Source organism: Bos indicus x Bos taurus, chromosome 26, assembly GCF_003369695.1.
Source record: "Bos indicus x Bos taurus breed Angus x Brahman F1 hybrid chromosome 26, Bos_hybrid_MaternalHap_v2.0, whole genome shotgun sequence".
NCBI classification, from domain to species: Eukaryota; Metazoa; Chordata; class Mammalia; order Artiodactyla; family Bovidae; genus Bos; species Bos indicus x Bos taurus.
Genome location: NC_040101.1, coordinates 12245152 through 12267892, shown reverse-complemented (window position 1 = coordinate 12267892; position 22741 = coordinate 12245152). Strand labels below are relative to the sequence as shown.

At 37.6% G+C, this 22741-nt stretch overlaps 1 protein-coding gene across 12 annotated transcripts; it reads right to left on the bottom strand.

The window, feature by feature from the left end:
• Positions 1-593: 593 nt before the first annotated feature.
• On the bottom strand, positions 594-22676 carry TIAL1 (TIA1 cytotoxic granule associated RNA binding protein like 1). 12 transcript variants are annotated; one of them, XR_003508912.1, is made up of 14 exons: positions 22168-22676; positions 19975-20025; positions 15375-15471; positions 9828-9977; positions 9533-9587; positions 9290-9377; positions 7330-7405; positions 5582-5690; positions 5161-5256; positions 4958-5042; positions 4618-4741; positions 4370-4428; positions 4136-4275; positions 594-3299 (listed from the first exon to the last, which is right to left on the bottom strand). XR_003508912.1 is itself a non-coding variant. In XM_027529191.1 (13 exons), the coding sequence occupies exons 1-13, from the start codon at positions 22197-22199 to the stop codon at positions 3173-3175; spliced, it is 1230 nt and encodes a 409-aa protein (XP_027384992.1). In that variant the 5' UTR covers positions 22200-22676; the 3' UTR covers positions 594-3172. The 12 variants fall into 12 exon arrangements, 10 of the variants coding, with proteins under 10 accessions (XP_027384992.1, XP_027384993.1, XP_027385000.1 ...); XR_003508911.1 differs by having other exon boundaries at positions 4136-4428; XM_027529191.1 differs by lacking the exon at positions 4370-4428.
• Positions 22677-22741: the final 65 nt, after the last annotated feature.

Sequence of the window (22741 nt, the reverse complement as noted above, 5' to 3'; positions counted from 1 at the left end):
TGGAAGCCCAAATGCTGATTTTTCAACGAATAGGTAAGATATAATTTGGGCACACCTGTTAGAAAGGTGTTTAGACAATTTACTAAATTCTTTTTCTGCTTTTTCTGTTTATTGAGCATAATCTTTACTAATAGCACTACCAAAGATCAATCCAGAAATGGTAAACTTATGGTTCCCATTACTTGTGGACTCTAATGAGATTTTACTATATTAATATTCAACAGAGATGGCTGGATGGCATCACCAACTCGATGGAAATTAGTTTGAGCAAGCTCCAGGAGTTGGTGATGGACAGGGAAGCCTAGCATGCTGCAGTCCATGGGGTCACAAAGAGTTGGACATGACTGAGCGACTGAATATTCAACAGAACATACAGTTTTAGAAGGATGCAAATTTCTACTCCTCCATATCCAGAAATTAAATTTTAATCCAGCAAAGCATATGGATGTTTATCACTTATACAGAACACAGAAATAGGTCCTGAATACAGGTAAACTTCATATACCTTAACTAATAACATAAAACAAAATGGAATTTCCTATTTCATGGCAGCCTGGAAGGATAATTATGTAATAAACGACAATAAGAAAAAGTCACTCATATAGTCTAGTCTTTATTGAAAGACTTAACTTCAACTGTTGTTTACAGCTTTGGCTTAAGTTGGCCAGTCATTTCAGCCTCTCACTGCCAGCAGACATGAAAATCAAGTGGTAATGGCATGAGGGGAAATACTAGTAGAGAGATCAGAGCAAAGGTGGCAGTCAGAAACACATCACCAAAAATAAATCTCAAAGTGATTATGAAATAAACATTTTCTTGCTGCCAAAGAATCTTTGCTGCTGTTTTTAATGAACATGGAAAAGGCAACGATTCTTAGGCTTAAATTGGATCAAGATAGCACTGACTTCACTCTGTGTTATAAAATAGTCTTGAGTCTGTGTTAGCTTGATAGTTGTATTTTAAAATGGTACATTTCATTTGGATAAGTAGCTTTATATTTTAAAAACCATTTAATAAGAAATATTAATAATTTCCATTAACTGAACTGAGCACATAATCTTGTTCTTTCAGATTAAGATGAAAAGACTTCAGTCACATGTTTACTATGCAGTATTTACTAGTCTGGTGTTGCAACAAGCTACTTAATTTACTGGCAGACCAAAAAAGGCAAACTGAGAGTTTAGTTCAAGTTTCACATATATTTAAGAAAAATTTAACTAGGAGGCATAATTGAATAATTTGAGTGTTTCCTTATAAAATATAAAGTAAATTTTCCATAACGTCCCCCAAAGATACTAACCATGAACAAAAGAAATAAGGGTAAATTTTATAATAGATGAATGTAATAAACGAGTACTGTGGTTAAAACTAAAGTCCCATAAAAAATTTGGCCTGAAGACGAACAACTTCAGACTCTAAATTTTCATATTTAATAAATTTCTAAATGGGGGAAGAAGGAAAATACCAAAATTACTGTGGAGACCAATTTACAAAACCATTATTTTAAAGCTAATTATAAGACTTCAAAAGTTTAAAAACCAGTAATTTGTGGGTGCTAACTGTATCTTATAGTATAACTGTAAAGAGTTTTTTTTTCATTTTGGTGCCCAGACTTCAAAACATTTCAAATACACTGCCTAAACATTTGCACCCCCTAGCTGTTAGAATTCAAATAGAATTTTTCTTTTACATTCCTGTTATGATAGAAATTTGAGGCAGATTTTATGCACATGGCCTGAAAAATACCTCAGAATCAAGTGTTAATCTTACCCAATCAAATCATTTACAAACTCTGCACTCATACAGCTCAGGTTCTGTTCAGACTTGTCATCCCATGCACACTACCCACAAGGAAAAAATTAATTAAAAATAAAAGTCACAACTCTGTGTACTATTTAAGCTGAATATCCAATTATAAATTGGTACATCAAACTGTCTAAATAAGATGTTTTAACAATCTTGTTAAAAAAATTCTTGGGCAAAATATATCTAATTTTAAAAAACACCCCAAGATTTTTTAAAAACGCTTGTACTATACAACTTATAGGAACCTTGAAATAGGCTTACAAGGTTTTAATCAAGGTATTTACATACCAGATGATGTAAAGCAAAAAGAGAAAAAAGAAAAAAAAAATCTAATTTCCAATGACATTTTAAAATGTACTAATGCATCAGATTTGTATGAAATTAAAATTAAGGCTTTTTCTGTCATTTGTATAATTTTAATCTTACATAGTAGCCAACCTTGGAAACGTCAGTCTTAAACATTCTTATTCATCCACTGCATTCAATGCAGTGGAGTGTGTTAAGTGTTACTTCAAATAATTACATTGTTGCTACTTCTATGTTGAAGCATGCTTTTAAAACACTGTATTCAATATTTACAATGTATATCATTTAAAGTTCATGTAAAAGCATAGGTATGACTGTCTGACTTTAATACAAACACCATACTTGGGATTTTCCCCCCCAAAATGAAATGTAGTTTACTACAGTTTTAATTATGAACACTTTTTAAAGTTTTAAAAATATGTCTTAATGTGGACCACCAACATTTGCTCAAGTCAGACAATGCTGTTCCTTATTTAGGTTACAAAATTTCTTTTATCAGTCTGGTTTCAGTTTCTTTAGGCACAGAGAAAGTATTTCCTCCAAAGCGACTCCAAAATCATGCATTTCTTCTCAATATCACTTTTTTTTTCCTGCTGACTTCGAATGTGGTCCACCTCGGGGGAGGGGAGGGGAGTATCAAAATTCAGGATGAACTTATATGTGATTCCCAGTTTTTCACGATCCTCCCTTTTTTGCTCTTTTAAAAACACAGTGAGTTAAAATACTGAACAGCAAGATAAAAATGGAATAGTATCTAAGAATCAAAATGTATTACCCATTTCTCCTATTATATCAAAATTTGTAGTCAGAATTTTTTATTCACTTTATTTTAGTTTTTATACACAAAGAAAAATCATGTTCATATCCATCATGAACAAAAACTTAAAAAGGCAGAACTAGAAGACATGTGTCCTTCACCAAAGCAAAGCTGTGCTAAAGGTTCCAAACATTTCAATTTTTAAAATAAATATTTTCATTTTCCGATGTCTACTTTCATGTCTTCAGAGTGTCACAAGGAAATTGAAGCTATCATGAATTACATTTTGTTTAGAGTCCCCGCTCACTGTGTTTGGTAACTGGCCATGCCATATCCAGCTTGGTTGGGAGGAGGTATTACAGGGGGAGGGGCTTGTCCTTGGGGAGGCTGAGCACCAAATCCACCCATCCAAGCAGCTGAAGGTGATTGACTTGGAAGAAAGAAAGAAAAAGAAAAAACTTCAGCCAACACAAATAAAAAAATCATCTATACATTTACACAGAAATCAAGCAGAGCCTAATCACAGAATAGACAAGAAATCAAGATACTTACAACAAAGAGCAAAGTAATAAATGTTACATATCTAGCCATATATGCAAAATGTTTTAATATTGTCTTAAATTTTTGTTTAGACAACATAATGTTGTCTGATAAATATCTAGAAGCTGATTTTAAAAAAAAAATAACAAATGATTCAACACATCTACCCTCCAAATACTGCACACATAGTAAATACGTGTATCAATTTATAAGCAATTTAAAAAACACATGTTTACACTGGAAGGGGGAGGAGCAAATGCTGAGAATAAAGATCTAGGCTGGCCCAGGGGGAAAAAGTATAAGGAACAACGCAATTGACCCATAAAACAAAAAGGGTAAGCTGCTTTGTATTAGATAAATCTTGGGAGACTTCTCACACAAGGTAATAGGCATGAAGCATTAAATTTCTGAACATAAATAAGACAAAAGATCTTTTCCATACAAAAGTAAATAAGTAGATAAAATGGTGAATTAGAAATATAAGTCAAACTCTACCAACTGCTCACAGAGTGAGTAGGACACATCAAATGCTATCCCAACCTCCCTTTCCACCTAGATTATAAAAAGCAAAGTTTTAGCATTTTTCATAAGGCTTCTACAATGTTTATAATACCACATAGTTCAATGTATTTAATTTACAAAGATTCTCCCCAGTAAAACATACTTTTAGATTCCTTTTGCTGGAACTTCATCTGTTTCTACACTGGAAAAACTCAAACAACTTACTCTACTCCAAATCCTTGTTGATTCCATGGCTGCCCGTATACTCCATAAGGCGGTACTTGCCACCCATTTGCCATATACTGTCCATACTGTTGTGGGTTTCCATAAACTTGGCTCCACTGGCCCCACTGACTATAGTCAACCTAGGAAAAAGCAAATTACTGTTTTAGGAAATGAGTAAGAAACACAGTATTTGAAGAAAGTGGGAGACAAGGAAGAGAAAAACTAAGTAAGCACCCTTATGTGAATAGGACTCTGTTATTTATCATTGTCTAAGTTTATTGGGGTGGTGACACCTGTGAAAAGAAAGTATTAAGATTCAGTTAATACCGTAAAATAATCACTTTTGAAATAGCATTAATAAAATCAACTGAAAGCAGCTATATGCTTTTTTTTTTGTTTGCTTTCTTTTACAGACTTTCTAAAGCTCTTATGTAGATATGTAAGATGGAAACCTTAAAAAGTGCTACGAAAAATCGAATTACCTGTTGAAAGTTTTTAGTCATATCAGGAGATTCTTTACCCCAATAGCATTTAACAACATGTCCTTCAATTGTAGTACCATTCACCGAAACAATGGCATGAGCCGCACTTTCGTGGGTAGAAAATCTGAGAGAGGAAGAGAAGGAGGTTTTTTTAAAAAAAAACTTAGTAATACAGAAACCCCTTAGCTTAAACCTATCAACTTGGTATTTTCCTAAAGCACATCATGTAGGCAGTTTAAAGTTCTATATTGCAAAGAAGTACTAAATTAACAAACACATACTTGAGGGGATCAAATAATATAACTGAAGGGAATGGATCACATGTAAGGTAGAATTATACCTGACAAATGAATAGCCCTTTTCTGGAAAAACTCTGATTTCCATAATTTGCCCAAATGGTGAGAAGGTCTGCCTCATAAGCTGATCTGAAAAATAAACATACAAAAAATGTAAAAATATTTAAGGTTCATGTTATCAAGAAATTACTACTAATGATGATGAAGCTCCACAGAGAAGGGAACTAGGAAAAAAGATTCACTATACCTGTTAAGCCAGAAGCAATTCCTCCACAGTACACAGTACAGTTTTTTGGACTTGACTGGTTTACTACATCTTCAAATCTCAACTGCTTAGTGTTATCTGTATGTAGAAAGAAAGAAAAAAGTGTTGACGGTTATACAGCATTATAAAATGGGTTACTTAATACTATAAAGATATGAGATATGCCTCACTGTGGGGAGAAACAGAACTTTTTTCTCCTTGACACTATTGATTTGACCTATGAACCCAGCTGGTTCACAGCTTCAAATATACTTACATCAAAGCCCAGTTATTTTCAGATAAATATATGGAAAATTAAACGAGTCTTACAATGCTAACAAAGTTAAATTTTAAGAAATGAAGACTATACGAATAGACGATTCTGTGAAGTGCCGTTAAAAACACAAAAGCAGACGCAGCTTACTTTCTTGTGTACTTTTAGGTGCAGGTGGTTTACGTGTGGCCCAATTGGTTCTGATCTGACGGCCACCCAACCACTGCCCTCCCATATGCACAATTGCATTTTCTGCATCCTGTGAAGGAAATAAGGAAAAGAGCGATTACCAACACAGAAAATAATGGTACACAAGACTCACTAAGATGAAATAAAATGTTGGCATTTCTGGATACAAAAAATCTTATCAGTAAGTGACTCATTACAGCAATGTTTATTTATACATTTTAAGATACTAGGAACAGCATTTAAGCATCAAGGGAAATTTATAATTCAAACATGCAAGGAGAAAAATCACAATCCCACTTATAACCAAGAAAAGGGACACAGTTGTTTTTAAATATCTTGTTGATCCGTAACATAACATTTACTGTAGAGTATCTAAAAACTCTTGATATTATGGTCTAAATCATCTTATCCCTTACCAAATCTACATTTTAATAGCAATGGATTATGATTATGACAGGGCTTCCCAGGTGATGTAGTGGTAAAGAACCTGCCTGCCAATGCAGGAGACTAAGAGAGAAGGGTTTGATCTCTGGGTCAGGAAGATCCCTTGGAGGAGGACATAGCAACCCACTCCAGTATTCTTGCCTGGAGAATCCCATGGACAGAGAATCCTGGTGGGCTATAGTCCCTGGGATCACAAAGAGTTGGACACGACTGAAATGACTTAGCACATATGCATACACACATGACTATGACACAAGATTTAAAGCTTAAGACAAAAAGCTTCTGCGTTGATTTAGAATGTTTTAAAAAAACCTTCTTTTTGGCCATGCCACATGGCATGCAAGATCTTAGGTCCCCAACCAGAGATCGAGTCCAGACGCTCTGCAATGGGACTGCAGAGTCCTAATCACTGGAACGCCAGGGAGTTCCCCCAAAAGTGAGTTTAGATTATAGAGGTTAATGTGCATTTGCAAAGAATCTAATCGAAAACACAACGTGACTCCAAGGCCTTCCCTCGTGGCCCAGTGCCTGGGATTCCGGGCTCCCATTGCAGGGGGCCTGGGGCCAACCCCTGGTCAGGGAACTAGATCCTGCATGCCTCTAACTAAAGAGCCTGCACGCACAGGGAAAACTAGGAATCACACGCACCACAACTAAGACTCAGAACAGCCAAAAAAACTACAACGCTCGTCCCTTTATCTTCCTGCTTCAACAGAACGTGCAATTTAGTGTTGAAACTGTTCCAAAATGTTAATATCAAAGCCCATTATATTATCTGATGTTACAGTTAATGCAAATGCTTAGATATTTGGTGCCTTTTTCTTAAATACATGCAAAAATCAATATGAATTGCCTAAAATTTCATTTACATAACTTGCTGTAGTCATTACCATCCCAGCTACAAAAATACAGATAATATAATTAAGAAGTTAAAATTGAGATTTTCATGGTTAAGACAAATATAATTTACCTTCCCTCCAAATTCTGAGGTTAGCTCATGCGTCCTAATTTTGAGTTTTATTTCTAACACATCTTACCCATACCAAGTCACAACTGCAAACTTCAATATTCTCCCTTATCATCACCTTATAACCAGCCTATCTTTTCCCATTTATTTCCAAGCTTATGGAAAAAAAAAAAAAAAAGAACTATGCTCTATTACTCAAACAAACAAAATCACACAATCATCGTGTTTGTTAACATCCAAAAACATTTACTGATGACTGAATTTTGTATTAAATTCAAATTGAGCCGAAAGAACATACCAGTTTATTATAAAAAGACACAAAGCCATAGCCTTTGGATTTTCCAGTTGCCATGTCTTTAACTACTCGGGCATCCCTGTGAAAAGAAGCACAGCTAAATGAGGGAAGTGAGAGTCATCCTCAAAATAAAAACTAAAAGGAACCACACACACTGTATTGTGAGCATTTTTTTAAATAAAATTTCAGTTAGCCCTAATTAACTACAGCCATTCCTGAACTCTCCCTAACGCTTCTTTACCTGTTAGAAAAAAGCAGTAGGACAAAAACATGTAATAAACATGCAACCTAATCAAATAGCCTGTGCTTTCTAAACTAAATGCTCAAATCTGAAGATTAATAGGAACAATAGTTTCCTTTGCTAATATTCTATCGGCTAGTGTCCGCTAAGGTTTACTGGTTCTATAAATTACTGTAACAATGCTAACTACTTTACCATGCAAACTCTAAATAGTTAAATGTTTTCTGCCTAGTGATACAAAATATATGAAATATTAAAAAATTGAAAAAGAGGAAAAAATAGGAATTAAAAAGGCATACATGGCCTGTTAACAGATTTCTTTATTTTTCTTGGTCAATTCTCTACCATCATTTTGGAGTTTGGGCAGCTGTAAATTTTGAAAAATTGACATTTTCAGAAATTTAAGAAAGGAGAATAAAAAACTAACAACAATGCTAAGCACACCAGTACGAAAACAACAGATTTACACAGAAATTTTAGTGAGTAAGTTAAAATGATTGGAAATATAGAACTCCACTGAATATAGAATGTTAAAATGTAAATACTAAAATATGTATATATAAATAATGTATAATAATAATAAATAGAAATGAGAAAAAAATCTACAACTGAGTTCCAGTGTGCACAGTTCCTTGCAGTTAGCCTTCAAGATCCTGTCCATTCTTATGAGCAATTCTGCAAAATAACCAGAATGCTATTACTTTTAATTGTGACTTGGACTTTAGAAAAACTGCAGGTCTCAGGTATAAATAAAGATTGAAAAACAGCAACCTGTATTATTTTTTACACTGATTTTTAAAACAGTACTACTTACCACATTTATTAGAGATTAAAAAGCAAAGCAAATATCAAAATAGAAAATTAAGAATTACATCTATCAAATAAAATCTACAGAACAACAAACTGTAGAGAGAAATATTGTTGTTCTTAGGTGAAACATATTTTTGTAAAGTACTAAAACATTTAACTTAAATCTACAGGAAATAAATACATAAAATAATGTGATTTTAACTAGATAAATTGTGATAAACATTTTACAGAACTTGTAACCACTTTTAATTTTCCAATATATTAGATCAAGTAACAATACAGTAAAATCTGAGCATAAACTTTGTTTAAAAAAATAAATAAACCACAATTTGGCCCTAACTAGCAGAATCAAACACCATAATCTACTAATTAATCCCACATTTATGGCTCAGACATTGAAACATTTTCATACTGTAATAGTGCTACTTTTCAGCTAAAATATCAAAACACATTTATCATTATAATAACATATACATTTCTAATTTCACAATATACCCAAGGATTTCCCTACTTTTCCCCACTTATAAATTCCTTCTATAAAAGTTTAATACACAACGCAAATCACATTTAATTTTGGTTAACCAGTATCTTTAACAACCAAATTTTGAAAACATTTGACAAAAGCTAGACTTTATAATAGGCATTACCACCCAAACATCTGCTTTAAAGATAACAAATAGAATCACTTAAAATTTTTTCACATGTTATACACAGGATTAGATGAAAACAAGACCCCAAAACATTGAAATGACATTAACATTTTCAACAACATCTACTAATCAAAAAAACCAAACAAACAACAAACAAAAAAAATCACACTAACTAGGGAAAGAAACTCTTAACTCTGATACAAGTTCATCATATACACTTTTGCCTATTGCTATTGAATATAGTATTGATTATGATACTTACGATATTTTACCAAAGGGGGCAAATGCTGATTTGATATCTTCTGTTGTGATTTCTGGACTCAAATCTCCAACAAACACGTGGAAATGATCTGAAATCAAAGCATTTAGTAATCAAATATTTAAGAAGTCAGGGACTAAACCTTTTTTTAGGCAACGCTAAAAGGAAGACAAAGCCCTGTGTGAGCTGGTAATGCTGCCAGGGTAATTTCAGAACTCTTCCGTAAAATGCAGCAGGAGTACTTACTGGAAGTATCTTTTTTCTGGCTACTTGGTGTTGTTGCCCAGTTTACTTTGACCTCCTAAAAATAAAGATTATATTTCATAAAATTATTAGGCATGTCATTATGATTCATACCACTTACCACTTATTAAATCATTTATCAAGCAGAATGAATTTTGGTAAAAGCACTAAGCTGAAGAAAACAAAACCATCACTTGGCAGAGCTGAGTATTTGTTTAAAAACTTGCTAAGAAAGAACACAAACTAATCTGACATGCAGATGGATATACTCATAAGGTGCCATCATTTATGATCTTACCTTTCCCAAAATTTTTCTCCCATTCATAGCAGCTAACGCAGCAGCTGCATCTCTGTGCTCATAAAATTCCACAAAGCAATATGGGTCATTGCTTGTATGCTGCAAAACAGAAAACCCAACAGAAGAGTTGACCCTTCTGCTGTCGGGTTGCTGAGAAGAAAATCCAGGAAAAAACATTACTGATAGCTAGGAATGTACGAGGTGAGACTGTATAAGCTTATGAAAGCCTAACACTTTACAAAGCCGAACACTTTATAAGATTTACACCTATACTTGGCTTTGTACCTCAGAATATTGTTGTACTCAAGCAGAACTACAAAGCAGTAGAGAATCATGACTATCAGTATTAAATAAAAATATAGGATTCTGGTGAAATGTTAAATATAAAACAGAAGTTTATACTAAACAAAACAAGCTCAGATCTGAGAGATGAGGACCACGCCTTACCACTGCTCTCCTCTCCCAACATTATTTTCAAAGGGATGAACTCTATTTAAGCATCATAATCCTTCATAAACTGTATCCCATGACTATAAAAAAATACAGAAATGAACCAACTTTACAAACTTTACTCCTGATCGAAACTAGGATTAGTACTATACATGATGAAACAAGATGATATATTTCTCTGGATAAGGAAGGAATAAGAATGGAAACTGAAAAATTTCAGATTTATAATCAAGTGTTGAAATGAAATCCCTTTCAAAAGCTTTGAAAGCATTGGAGATTCTATACACTTTGAATTTGGCCTTCCAAAGACCAGAAAAATGTACTAGTGATTACGAAAAGGTTTTCTGAAAATGTGTCTGAATAAAATATTCCAAGGCAAAGCTATGATTTTACATCAGAAAATGCCAATATAAGAGTGTCTAATACAACACCAATAAATATTAAATAAACAACAATATAAAATTATCAACAATAACAAAAAAACACAACAATATAAAAGAAAGTACCTAAATTATAGCAACTATATCACTTATGAACCAAAATGGAAATCAATTTTTGTAAGACAGCAACCTACAATGAACAGCTATACAATTGTACAAATATGTTTTATGTAGGCTAAAAATATTCATCACTGTTCAATGTAAAATACACTAAAAATAATATTTAAAATATGGCAATTCCAGTTGCACTTACAAGGGATTAAAAATACCAGATAAAATAAAGCTCTTTTCAACAACCACTGTTTTTCATTCCAGGAAAGTTTTAGAAGAAAAATCCAAAATAAGACGTCTAAAACAATAGTGGTGAAGCAACCAGAAGGCATTTCCTTGAGGGAAAAAAAGTGTAATCGTTAATACTGACAAGAAAACTGTGGGCTCTCACACAAAACCCTACTGTAGCCACGTGAACGTGAACTCTGTTGTACTCGCGAGGCAGAGAAAGGAAACGGGTAAAGGCTCCAAAGAGAAGCACACATTCAAATTCCTTTTGTGAAAGAGTTGACATTTACCAGTAACATTCATTGAAGAAAGGATCTCAAGTAAGATGCTAAGTCTGTGCTAGTCAGCTTTCCTCTTTATCCTACCTCTTTTCCTGATGGTCTCAAAGGAAAACGTGGATAACTAGTAAAATGTACAGGAATCCAATGGTAGAGTACAACTGTGACAGGCTTCAGGTAATTAGTCTACTTGTGCATACTGACTGCAGATTTCTCTAACTAGCAGTAGGTCAGATCCCATTCAATGTACGCACATACATGTGTACACACACTTATATATTCGTATCACACTGCATTTCATCTCACTTAAGACACCATTGATTTTTTTTGTCACTGTCAGAGATGTTAAAATTAAATTTTAACATTTGCCTTAGAATTGGTAATGTACACTTACTATAGTATATGGAGGTGGAGCTTCCCAGGTGGCGCTAGTGGTAAAGAATCTGCCTGCCAATGGAAGAGCCCTTAAGAAACTCAAGTTTGATCCCTGGGTTGGGAAGATCCCCTGGAGGAGGGCGTGGCAACCCACTCCAGTATCCTTGCCTGGAGACTCCCATGGACAGAGGAGCCTGGCAGGCTACAGTCCATGGGGTGGCAAAAAGCCAGACACAACACAGCATCTGAGCACACACATACACACATGTATACAGGGAAAGCAGCTACAGTCTAAGATAAAATATCTAAAGTAGAACATCATAAGGGCAAGAAAGAGATTTCTCACACACTGAAATGAAACTGATGAAAGGAAACCAATACTCGGCAGTGGAGTTCATGGCCTTTGAAAGCGTTCCATTTACACCACTACCAAGGGACGCTCTGGGGGCTTCCCTGGTGGTCCAGTGATTAAGACCCATGCTTCCAAGGCCACGGGTTAGATCCCTAACATACCACATGCTGTGCACCCAAAGGGAAAAAAAATTTAAAACTGACTGTGTCCTTACCTTGATGTTGTCACCAATTTTTGTTGGATGACATAAATATCAAAGCAGAGAAATATGAGACTTTAAAACTATTTACAAGTTCAAGTGTAGGAGTTGTACAACATGGATAAATTATGAAAGTTCACTTCAAACCCTTCTACCCTCAAGTGGCTGATTGTGCATATAAGTTAATAATAAAAACAACAACAACAACAACCAACAAATGTTTCTCAAAACACTTTCTAGTGACTTTCCACTTTCTCACATTCCATTCTTTCCTAAACACACTCCAGTCAGTTTCTAACCCAACCACGGCAAGGAAATTTTGTGCTGAGCTCACCAATGACCTCTCTGCCATCTCTGTGATCCCTTTTCTTCCTCATCTTGACTTTCAAGCAGAATTCAACACAGTTGACAACTCTCCTCCTCTTCTAAATATTCTCCTCTAGATTCACCATATGCTCTTGGTTTTCCTATTTCCTCACTGGAAATCTTTCTGAAGGCATTTTTCCCTCTTAACTCAAATTATCACTGTCACTAAGTGTTGGGGAAAGCCTGGCGAGCTGCAGTTCACAGGATCACAAAGAGTCGGACATGACTTAGCGGCTGAACGGCAAGTGCTGAGATGCACCAGGGCTCGCACCTAGGCCCCCCTACTCTCTCCTCTCTCAGCGCTATCTCTAGCTCTACGAACCACATCTCATCCAGTCCCATGGCTTCAAATATCACTGCAAGCCAGTATCATCAGCATTGGTCTCCCCAGAGTTCCAAAATATTTATCCAACTGCCCATATATAATGTCCATTTATTGATATATGTCTAAAACACATCTTAAATTTAACACTGCCAACACAGAGCGTGATTCTCACCACTCCCCATCCATCCTGTGCCCCCTTCAGTCATGTTCATTTTAGCAAATAAACAGCATTACCACCCACACAACCACAAACAAGAATCTCAGGGGGTTTTCTTGATGTCTTCATTTCCCTGTGTTCCATGGCCAATCCAGTCCTATTGACGCTGCGTCCAAAATTCATCTCAAATTTATCTACCTCTACTTCTGTGGCTACCACTCTAAAGAACAAGTCCGCCACAGCATCTCTTACCTTGACTAGTGAAACAGACACAGCTAGTTTCCTTCTCCTTCAGCCCCTTGCCCCCTACAATCCATCCTCCCTACAACAGTCATTTTCCAGTCACCTTTAAAATGCATATAAGACTAGAGAAAATCCAAGCCCCGCAATGAAGACCCAGCACAGCCCCTCCCCCGAAATCAAACAGGAATACTTTACCACCCAACCTAAAGCCCCGGGTGCAACCACAATAAGATCCAAGCACCCTGTCATGGCCGGTACTGCCCTACTGATTCCAAACCCTGCCTGCCTACTCATTTCCCATCATTCAGCAGGCTCCAGCCACCCTGGTCTTTGGTTCCTCAAACACCCAAGCTAACTACCAACTCAAGGCTTTTGTATGGGCTGTTCCCTCTGCCTCCAGGTCTTAATGTAGGCAGCACCATCTTGTTATTCCCATCTCAGCTCAAAGAGGTGATGATTTCTGACAGCAATCATTACCAGGCTGGTCCCATACCCAACATCCACAGTCTGAAAAAGACTCATTTGATCCTTTAAAATTTGGCTGAGTCAACTGACGAGAGAGATTTCTGGATCACAGACCATAACCAAAAAGCCTCAACATTCAATTAGACAACTTCCATTCCCATCTCCTTATGAACCTTTATTATTACATTCACAAAACAGATACCAACGGCAGCAGGACGCCTCCCCTCACCACCCAGGCTACACGGCACCAACACTCCACTCATCATTACGGAACTGTTTCATCTCTTCAAAGCTCTTATCCCTATCCAGAATCACCGTTCACGGTTTTCCACGACAGTTTACTGTTGTTGACAATACTCTCATTAATATGTGAACTCTTGGGCACCCTGCTGGTCTAGCTCTGCAGTATGTTCCCAGTGCTCTGAATGGTGCCAAGTACGAAGGAAATGTGTGATGAATGAAAAGAGAGAAGGAGTAATAATCACAGACAGGAAGGAAAGAAGAGGTAATACACCAGACAGAGAGAAAATCACTGTTAGGTAGGAAAGGAGATCAAAAGGCCACTTTGCTTTAGAGGTTTTTAACAGTTTCTCCCGTCTGAGGACATCACACAAGCTCCTCAACACAGCTCTGGCCCCTGATGAATGCTCCTGCCTTATCTCCTGGCATCTCAGAAGACGAATCCCATTCCAAACTTAACCATGTTATGGTTTTTATTTTTCTCTCAATCTCACAAGAACTCCCACTCTCTGTCTACCGGGCTGGATCAACATTCTTCTACCTGGATTCCCTTCTTCCTCAGATTCCTATCTAGCCAGTTTCCACTACCCTTTCTGAATCCTCCAAGAACCCTCCCCTGACTGGAGACTATGTGGACCCATATGCTCCTAGAGCACTGGAAACCGCCAGCTTCCCCAGCATTTGCTATCCTATTACCATTCGTGCCTGTTGACGCCTCTGTCTCCCTCATTAGACTGGAAAATTCTACAGGGCTAGGAACTGTTTTATTCACCACTGTATCCCTAGCACTTACCATGGCACCTGGCACAAACTGAATAGTCCAAAAAAAAAGAAGTGTTAACAAATAAAAAAGAAGAAGAGAATAAACTGAAACACAAGTCACTGACCAGCAAAGTATAAAAAGTAATATTTTGAGGGGGAAAAAAGGAAAATAAATTAACAATTCAATTCAGACTCCTACCTTCATCAAGCTGCTCAGGCAGCATTTACTAACAATGCTCAGGATGCCTGTGTGGCACTATGGTCATAATAAGCCAATGTTCTGCACACACCACCCCCTGAAATTCAAGTGTAACACTCTTACTGTAAATAGATGAAATATCACCTAGTTTCTCAGTATTTTGAGATAAGCTCTAACAATTTTTTATAACCACCTGAAGACAGCAGCATCATGAAGGACTATTTGAAAATAAGGGCAGACACTTTGTCCTCTCGACTTCTAAACCTAATTTGTCAGTCAAAGCAAACAAGTCAACACAAAAAACACTAATCTCTCCATCTAGTAACCTGAGGCTTAAAATGATACAAATCAACTCATGTATCTCAAAATGTTAAACATTATGCTAACTGTCAGCACCTGGATCGGGGAAGCTCTTACCTCTGTGATCATTTTACAGCTTTTACAGGGTCCAATCTGACTGAATAACTGAAGAATAAGAACTTCTGTCACATCTCTGGAGAGGTTACCTACGTATCTGTATGGGAAGAGAAAAAAAACAACTATCAGCAATCTCCCTTCAGCTCTGACTCTAAAGCATTATCATTTACACATCATCTTTCATTTCAACTTCCTCTCTCCAATCAAATTTTTCCAATTAAGCCTGATTCTTTGTATGTAAGATTAACTCTCACCTAGGAAAGCATAACTTCTTAGGGCACTAAAGTATCACTTCAAAAGACTTTATAAAGAGCAAATCAATGTGATTTTGCACCCCAAAGCCTATATATCATTTTCTCGTGTTAGAATAAAAATAATAATTTAAACCAGTCTCAAGAAAACTACAATGTTTAGATGTGAAACACAATTCAAAATAATGTATAACACACACAGTACCATAAATATTGACTCATTAAAACACCCAATCATAGAGGGGTATCAGATATAAGGTTAGTTTACCTCAGACCCTCAACCAAAGCAATTACGTGAACAGAGAACAGAATCAAAGTTATAGCAAAACACACAAGAGATTGAAGGATTTTTTTATGTCTTGGTAATAAGACTGTCATTGATGGTATGTCTTCATTATTTTGTTTCAGGAGAGCAGAGTAAAATAACAAAATTTCCTCGTCTAAAATGCATCAGAATCAACAAAATACATCTTTATGTACATAACAAAGCAAATATAAAGATTTCTCTAGAAATTCAGAAAAAATTAAAGACAAATTCAGGCATACTTTTGACTATAACATATCTAAAAATTTGTCTTTTTAAAATTACAAGTTGAATATATATATATTGTTTAAGAAATTTAATATACAGGTTAAGTTTAAAAGAAAAGAATACTGCCACTCAAAGATGACCACCTTGTATCATGGACCTATCTCAATTTAGCTGAATAAACTTTTTAAGTCTTTCCGGTACTCAGTGTATAATTCCTAAAACTCACATCTGTTATGATCCTCATAAACCAAACAATATTTGTAAAATTTAAACACTGTTTCTTCTGGAAAGGAAAACAAGCTTTATTTTCCTAACTGTAATATATAACATCTGGAAACGATGTATTGAGACCAATATAAGCCTTGCATCTACAGTTGCCAGAGTTTAAGTTGGGACACTCTGAAAGGGAAAACAAGACTGAGAAAGGTAAGGTTAAGTGTAAAAGAAGAAAATCTGATTAAGAATGAACAGCAATTTTCTTGTTTACCTAAGAATTTCATCGTAATGGGTCCTAATAACTTTAACACACCCTAAAAATGAAACCTAAGTCCAATGTTACTTGAATGGAAGACTAAACAAGTGACCAACTGGTTGAGGTCCACTATGTTACCTTTTTTGTTACATTTAAAGAGCAGACCCATGAGTAGGCTGTGCAGGACACACTCCCAGCAGTAGTGAAAGGTTACAGACTTTTGAGCTAGCCAGACAATCACCTGTCTCCTTTCTTTTTTCTTTTAAACCCATAGGGGTTTGTGAGTCTGAATCCTTGGAATTTTTTATACAAGGTAGACCTAGCTATAACCTTGGTCTCTGAAGTGTTAAAACTCATCTAACCTAAAATAGTAACAGTTAGCTCATTTCTAAGTGGAGAAGTTAATGGCAACCCACTCCAGTATTCTTGCCTACAGAATCCTATGGACAGGGCTGCTGTCCATAGGGTCGCACAGAGTCGGACACAACTGAAGCACTGGAGAAGGAAATGGCAACCCACTCCAGTGTTCTTGCCTGGAGAATCCCAGGGACAGAGGAGCCTGGTGGGCTGCCGTCTATGGGGTCGCACAGTCAGACACGACTGAAGCGACTTAGCAGCAGCAGCAGCAGCAGCAGCAGCAGCAGCTCATTTCTAAGAGAACAGGAGTTTCACCTATCAAAGCTAACTAGTAACAAAGTAAAAAGTATTGCTTTTATGTAACAAATTGTAAATGATTTAAATAATTTTAAATTTGTATGAGTGTTTAAACATCTTTCCAGGAAAAACTCCAATGTTACTTGAATGGAGTCCAGGGTGCATGGGCATCCTGTTTCATAGGATCTTTATTTCAAGTCCATCTATTTCTCATCAATACAAATTCTGAAGAATTTCTAAAGGCACATTTAGATATATTAATTTACATTTCGAGCAACAAAGAGCAAAAGGTTAATTTTAGGATGTCATGAAATACTTATAGAAAAAGTCCAGTTTTAAAGTTTCCTATTTTTCAAATATTTTCACTAAAAGTTCAGTGGTAAAGCAGCAAACTCCAGAAGCTAATATAAAAATGGCCTTCCATAACCACATGTAAGACATCTAAATCTGACAGGATAAAAAGGATACAATTCAACACATAATTTCACCTAAATTATACCCAAATCTCAAGACTGCCTTTTCCTTCACTCAGAGTTCTGTAATTCATTCATTGACATTTGCCTTCATCCTCCATACAACTTAATACAAAAATATCTTGTAACTTTTAAAACACTATACTATACAGCTTAAGTACCGTGACATTATCATAAAGTTTCTGTCCCAAAATAAATACTAACAAAAATATTCAAGGCTTGGTCTGGCAAAAATATCACGTCTTGGTAGTATACTGAAATATTACCCTTTTTCCTTCTAAATTATATGTCATTTCTACACTTTCTTTCTGCTTTGGTTATGAGGCAGTCAACATATTCTAACATTCCAAGGATTTAAATATAACATTTCTACTTGAAGAACACAGAATAACAGAATAAGACAAATAGCTCAAACGCTCGTACCCGACAATTAAAAGAGAAAATACTTAGGGAATTCTGAAACATTTTTTAACTCAAGGTGGGGAAAAAGCATACGTTAGGTCTATTTTGTCTTCTAAGAACAGGAACTGTAGGAATTAACACATTAAAAATGCAAAATGGTGTCTTTATCCCTAACATCAGGGTTAAAATCAAATTTGAGACTAGAATTTGGCAGTTTCACAGTAGGCAAAAGTCCACATTGCCAAACTACTTCCTATGTCAAACTGCGCAGAATTTTAAGAACACCATGCCTTTCAGAAGACTAATCACACTTTCCATCGCTGACTGTGCTCTCACTCTGAAAAGATTAGCCCTACAAAGGTCAAAATTAACAGCATTTTACACAAGATGCTATGGCTAAGTAACATTTTTGGTTTTGTTCTTGCAAATTCTTACGTAAGAGAAGATTTTGCAACAATATTCTTCAATGGGCCTCTAATGAACTGATCAATTTATCAATATTTCATTTTAGGAAGGAGGCAGGGCAGAAGAAAGGTACAGGACTTATAACTGAACTGACCAACTATATAAGGAATATCAACACACACACACACACACATTTTAGAGAAACAGAATACGATTAAATTGAATGAGAGGCTTAATTTAATTTCAGGCCCAATACAGCCAAACCCTTGGTAGAGTAATCAATTTTATAGTAGGATTTAATAGTATTTACTTCTGCTATTGCCCTTGGATGGTCAGATTATACCCTAAATCAATGGTTTATTTCCTCCTTTTGACTGAGTCTCTATAAGGAAGAAAACAGCCTACAAGATGGCTCTGCACACCATGTATAACCCCAGATCCACAATTCCTATTCATTGTGGTACATCGAATAGATGAAGAAAATGAAGCTACAGTAGAGCACAATTACCATTTAATGCTGTATAACAGATTCAGAAATACCATGGATCAAATCACTGCACTCAAAGTTACCCACAACACAAATCTGAAATGTGAATCCTACAAGGCAGGTGTTGGGCAGTTCACTTCCAACACCAGTTTTACACATAATTTTTCTCATTTGTTTTTTTAGATCCCAAATTACCCAATATATATTAGCTCCCCCCACCTCCCGCAAATGTCAAATGAGAACAAAGAACATCAGAAAACAGACCTTCAAAGCAACTATATGACAAACTTTAGGCTCAACATCAAAGCAATTCTATATCACTTTAAATACCATCAAATAAATTAGTAATACTGTAGGTAATGAATATTTAAAGACCTACCTAGGCTATAAACACCATATTGTTTTCTGATGATAGAACCATATGTCTTAGCTTGTGTGTGTCTGCAGGAAAAAAACCTCACTAGTAACACACAGGCATTTTAAGGAAACAGTTTAAGATAAACTTTGTTAAGAGTACATTGTTTTAAAACATACCAACCACTTTAAAGCCCAAACCAAAGATCACAATGTAAAATAAAAGAAGGATCTCCATAAATAAACAAAACCCCTACTAGATATCAATCTCTAAAATCACCTTCAAATTTTTCATCATGTTACTCGTATCTAAAAGAACCTTTTAAGAATACGTAAAATATGCATTACTTTTATTAAAATCTGACAAAAATGTAATTGTGAAACATTTGCTTTTATCTCAAAATTGTACGTTTGAGGTTTAATACATATATATATATAAATCAACAGACCACACCATGTATGACCATGTCTGCCTATATATAATTTTAAATCAATCAGGATTTCTTAAAAAACGGACTTAATATTAAATTTAGTGAAAAGAAGTAAAATCATTGTAAAATAGTTGAGTACCTCTTACGTTCCAGGCAGGGGTAAGACCTAGGAAGATGTAGCAGTCCTTGTCTAAAAAAAAAAAACAACAAACCTTCCCATGGAGAAGAGTGGGAGCAGGAAAAAGGAAGAAGAGCGAACATGTGCTGACATCTGACATGCAGGCACAACCAGGCTCAAGATGCTTCAGTACTTATATGTATACATGTCACATTTTTAGACAGCTGTAAACATACTGAGAAAGAACAGGAGTTTGGAGAAGGTCGAGGTAAGAATTCTTAAGTGACAAGTTAGTCTGTGGAGTAAGGTCTGATAGAGATGGAAGAGAAGGCAGATGTAAAGTAGTTATATGAATTAAGGCTACTGCAATAGCATTTTATTTCGCATGATAAAAACCAGGAATTCTTCATAAGAAACAGATACAGTGGAAGTGAAAGGTGCCTCAAGAATTTACCAATTATTCAGAAGCTATTATGATGCAATGATGACATTTCAGAGTTTTAAATACAATGTAACTTTTCTCTTTGTTAAATACATGCTTGCTAGGCCTAAATTCAGCCTTCCCAGATGCTTCCTTCCAAGAACACATTGCTAACTAAATCCCAAGTCTTGGCTTCAACAGATGTCAAGAGGACAAATTTCAAGCTTGTCCCAATTCTCTCTTCTGGGAAAAGACAGCAGAAATGGAAGACAGCACAAAACACACACTGAAAACTTCTCCTAAGCAGGCTTTTCATCTAAGCATTTGATGTGCTTAAGCTGGCCTCAAATTCTCAGAAAGAATAGCGGATACTTTAGGGAGACATTAGAGAAACAGGAACAAAAAAGTGTAATCTCCCCCCTCCCAACAAGACAAGAAGCCAAACTTGTACCAATATTGAACACAGATATCTACCTTCTTGACAGAACACACTTTCCTTGCTAGGAGTACAGAAGAGAAACTGGTCAAACTTCTGAGTACCGATCCACCTTCGTCTATTCCCCCCAAAGTAATGTCCCCAAGTAGAGCCAAGTGGACTATGATCCTATCAATACCAGGCAGAGAGGGAAGAGAAAACAAAGCAGCGACCTGGCTGACTCCCTGCACCGGAGGCAGGTGTGCTGAGCTTCGAAACGTTAGGAAAACCCAAGGTACCCAACTTAAACATGTAACTAGGAATTACTCACACTTCCAAAAAAAAAAAGGGCAGGAAAAAAAGAAAGGAGTGCCACACTATTTGCAAAGGAATGCAAACGCTGAGTCATTACTTCAGTAGAAAGGCAAGGAAACTCGAAAAAGCAATTCGAAGATGAAATTCATTCATTACACTGGGCTTCAGATAAAGAGCAACAGCAAGATCGAAGAAAGAGCGCTCAAAAGACACACATCGAAGAGCCGATTAAAAAAAAAAAAACACACACCCCTATTTATCCAACTCTGAAGGTCTCGACCCAAAAAACAGATTAGGAGGAAATAACACCAATGAGAGCAAAAGCAGTTTTAACAACTGGTTGTCAGTTTAGCGTAGGTAGCGCTCAAAGTAAACTTCATCATCCAAGAAGGGAAAAGATGCTCCGGCGGCAAGAGGCATCCCTTTCTCACTCTCAAAGTAGCGGGCGCTGGGCGAGTGTTTCTGACAGCGTGGGCGCGGGCACGTGGGGCAGAGTAGGGGCTAGAGTTGCAGGCGAGCGTCCGGCTTCCTCCGGGAGTTCAACTTAGGGAGAAGAGCCGGCAGCGACTGGAGCCGGGGACGTGGAGGGCGCGAGTGCCGATTCCTCGCGACCCACAGTGGGAGGTGGCTGCGATCCCACCCCCAGGCCCACCCCCACCAGGCCCGGCCCCCATGGTCGGGCGGGGGTTGAGGGGGGACCCGCAGCTCCCGGCCCAGCCCAGGGCTCCCGAAGCAGACGGAGAGCAGGAGCTCTCCCGGGCCTGACAGGCTCTGCCGTGCAGAAACCCAGCTTAGGAAGGGGGTGCAAAGAAGGGAGCTAGAGGGAAAGGTCGAAGCGAGACCCGGACCCCAGGAAGTGACTGTATTTGGGGGGGAAGGGAGGGCTTCCCTTCCAAGGAAAAAAGGGACAGATGAGGAATGCACTTCGCGTCCGCGCCACCGCGGCCAAGGATCCACTGAGAAGTCCCAGCTTCGGCCCCGCACTCCTGCTCCCCTCCCACAGCGTCCCGCGGTGCCAGGCGGTCTCCCAGCGCCTGGTACCCCCTCCGTCTCGGGTACTCACAGAGTCCGGGGCTGCCCGTCGTCTTCCATCATGGTGGGTGCGACGGAGCGATCCCGGGACAAGGGGGAGGGCAGGGCCGGGGAGGGGAGGGGGTGGGGAGGAAGGGGAGGGGGGCTCCGGGCACCGGTTGGGGACAGAGGAAAAGGCACCGAACCCTGCTCTCGGGCTTTCTCCCCCCAGCCCGCTCCGGACACTGCGCTCCAACCAGGAGGAGCAGGAGGAGGAGGAGGATGGACAAAATGGCCGCCGCCACCAGCCAGGCAGGAAATGGGGCAGAGCGCAGGCGCGGCCCGCCAGGTCACTGCTCAGGCCGGCGGCGACGACCTGCAAGGGGGATCGCTAAGAGGGGAGGAAGACGGGCCGCTGAGGGAACCCGGTGCGGTGTCACGGCGAACCACGTCGTCGCTGTGCGCCGGCCGGTCGGCGAAACCCAGCCAGCTCGAGTCAAAAGAAAAAAGAGAGAGAGAACCTCCGGGAAGGTGATGTGTCTGTGAATTGTGGTCCTAGAAATGAGAGAGGGAATCACTTCTCCAGAGGACTTCTGGGAACTGTAGTTCAAAGGAGACGGCCGGCA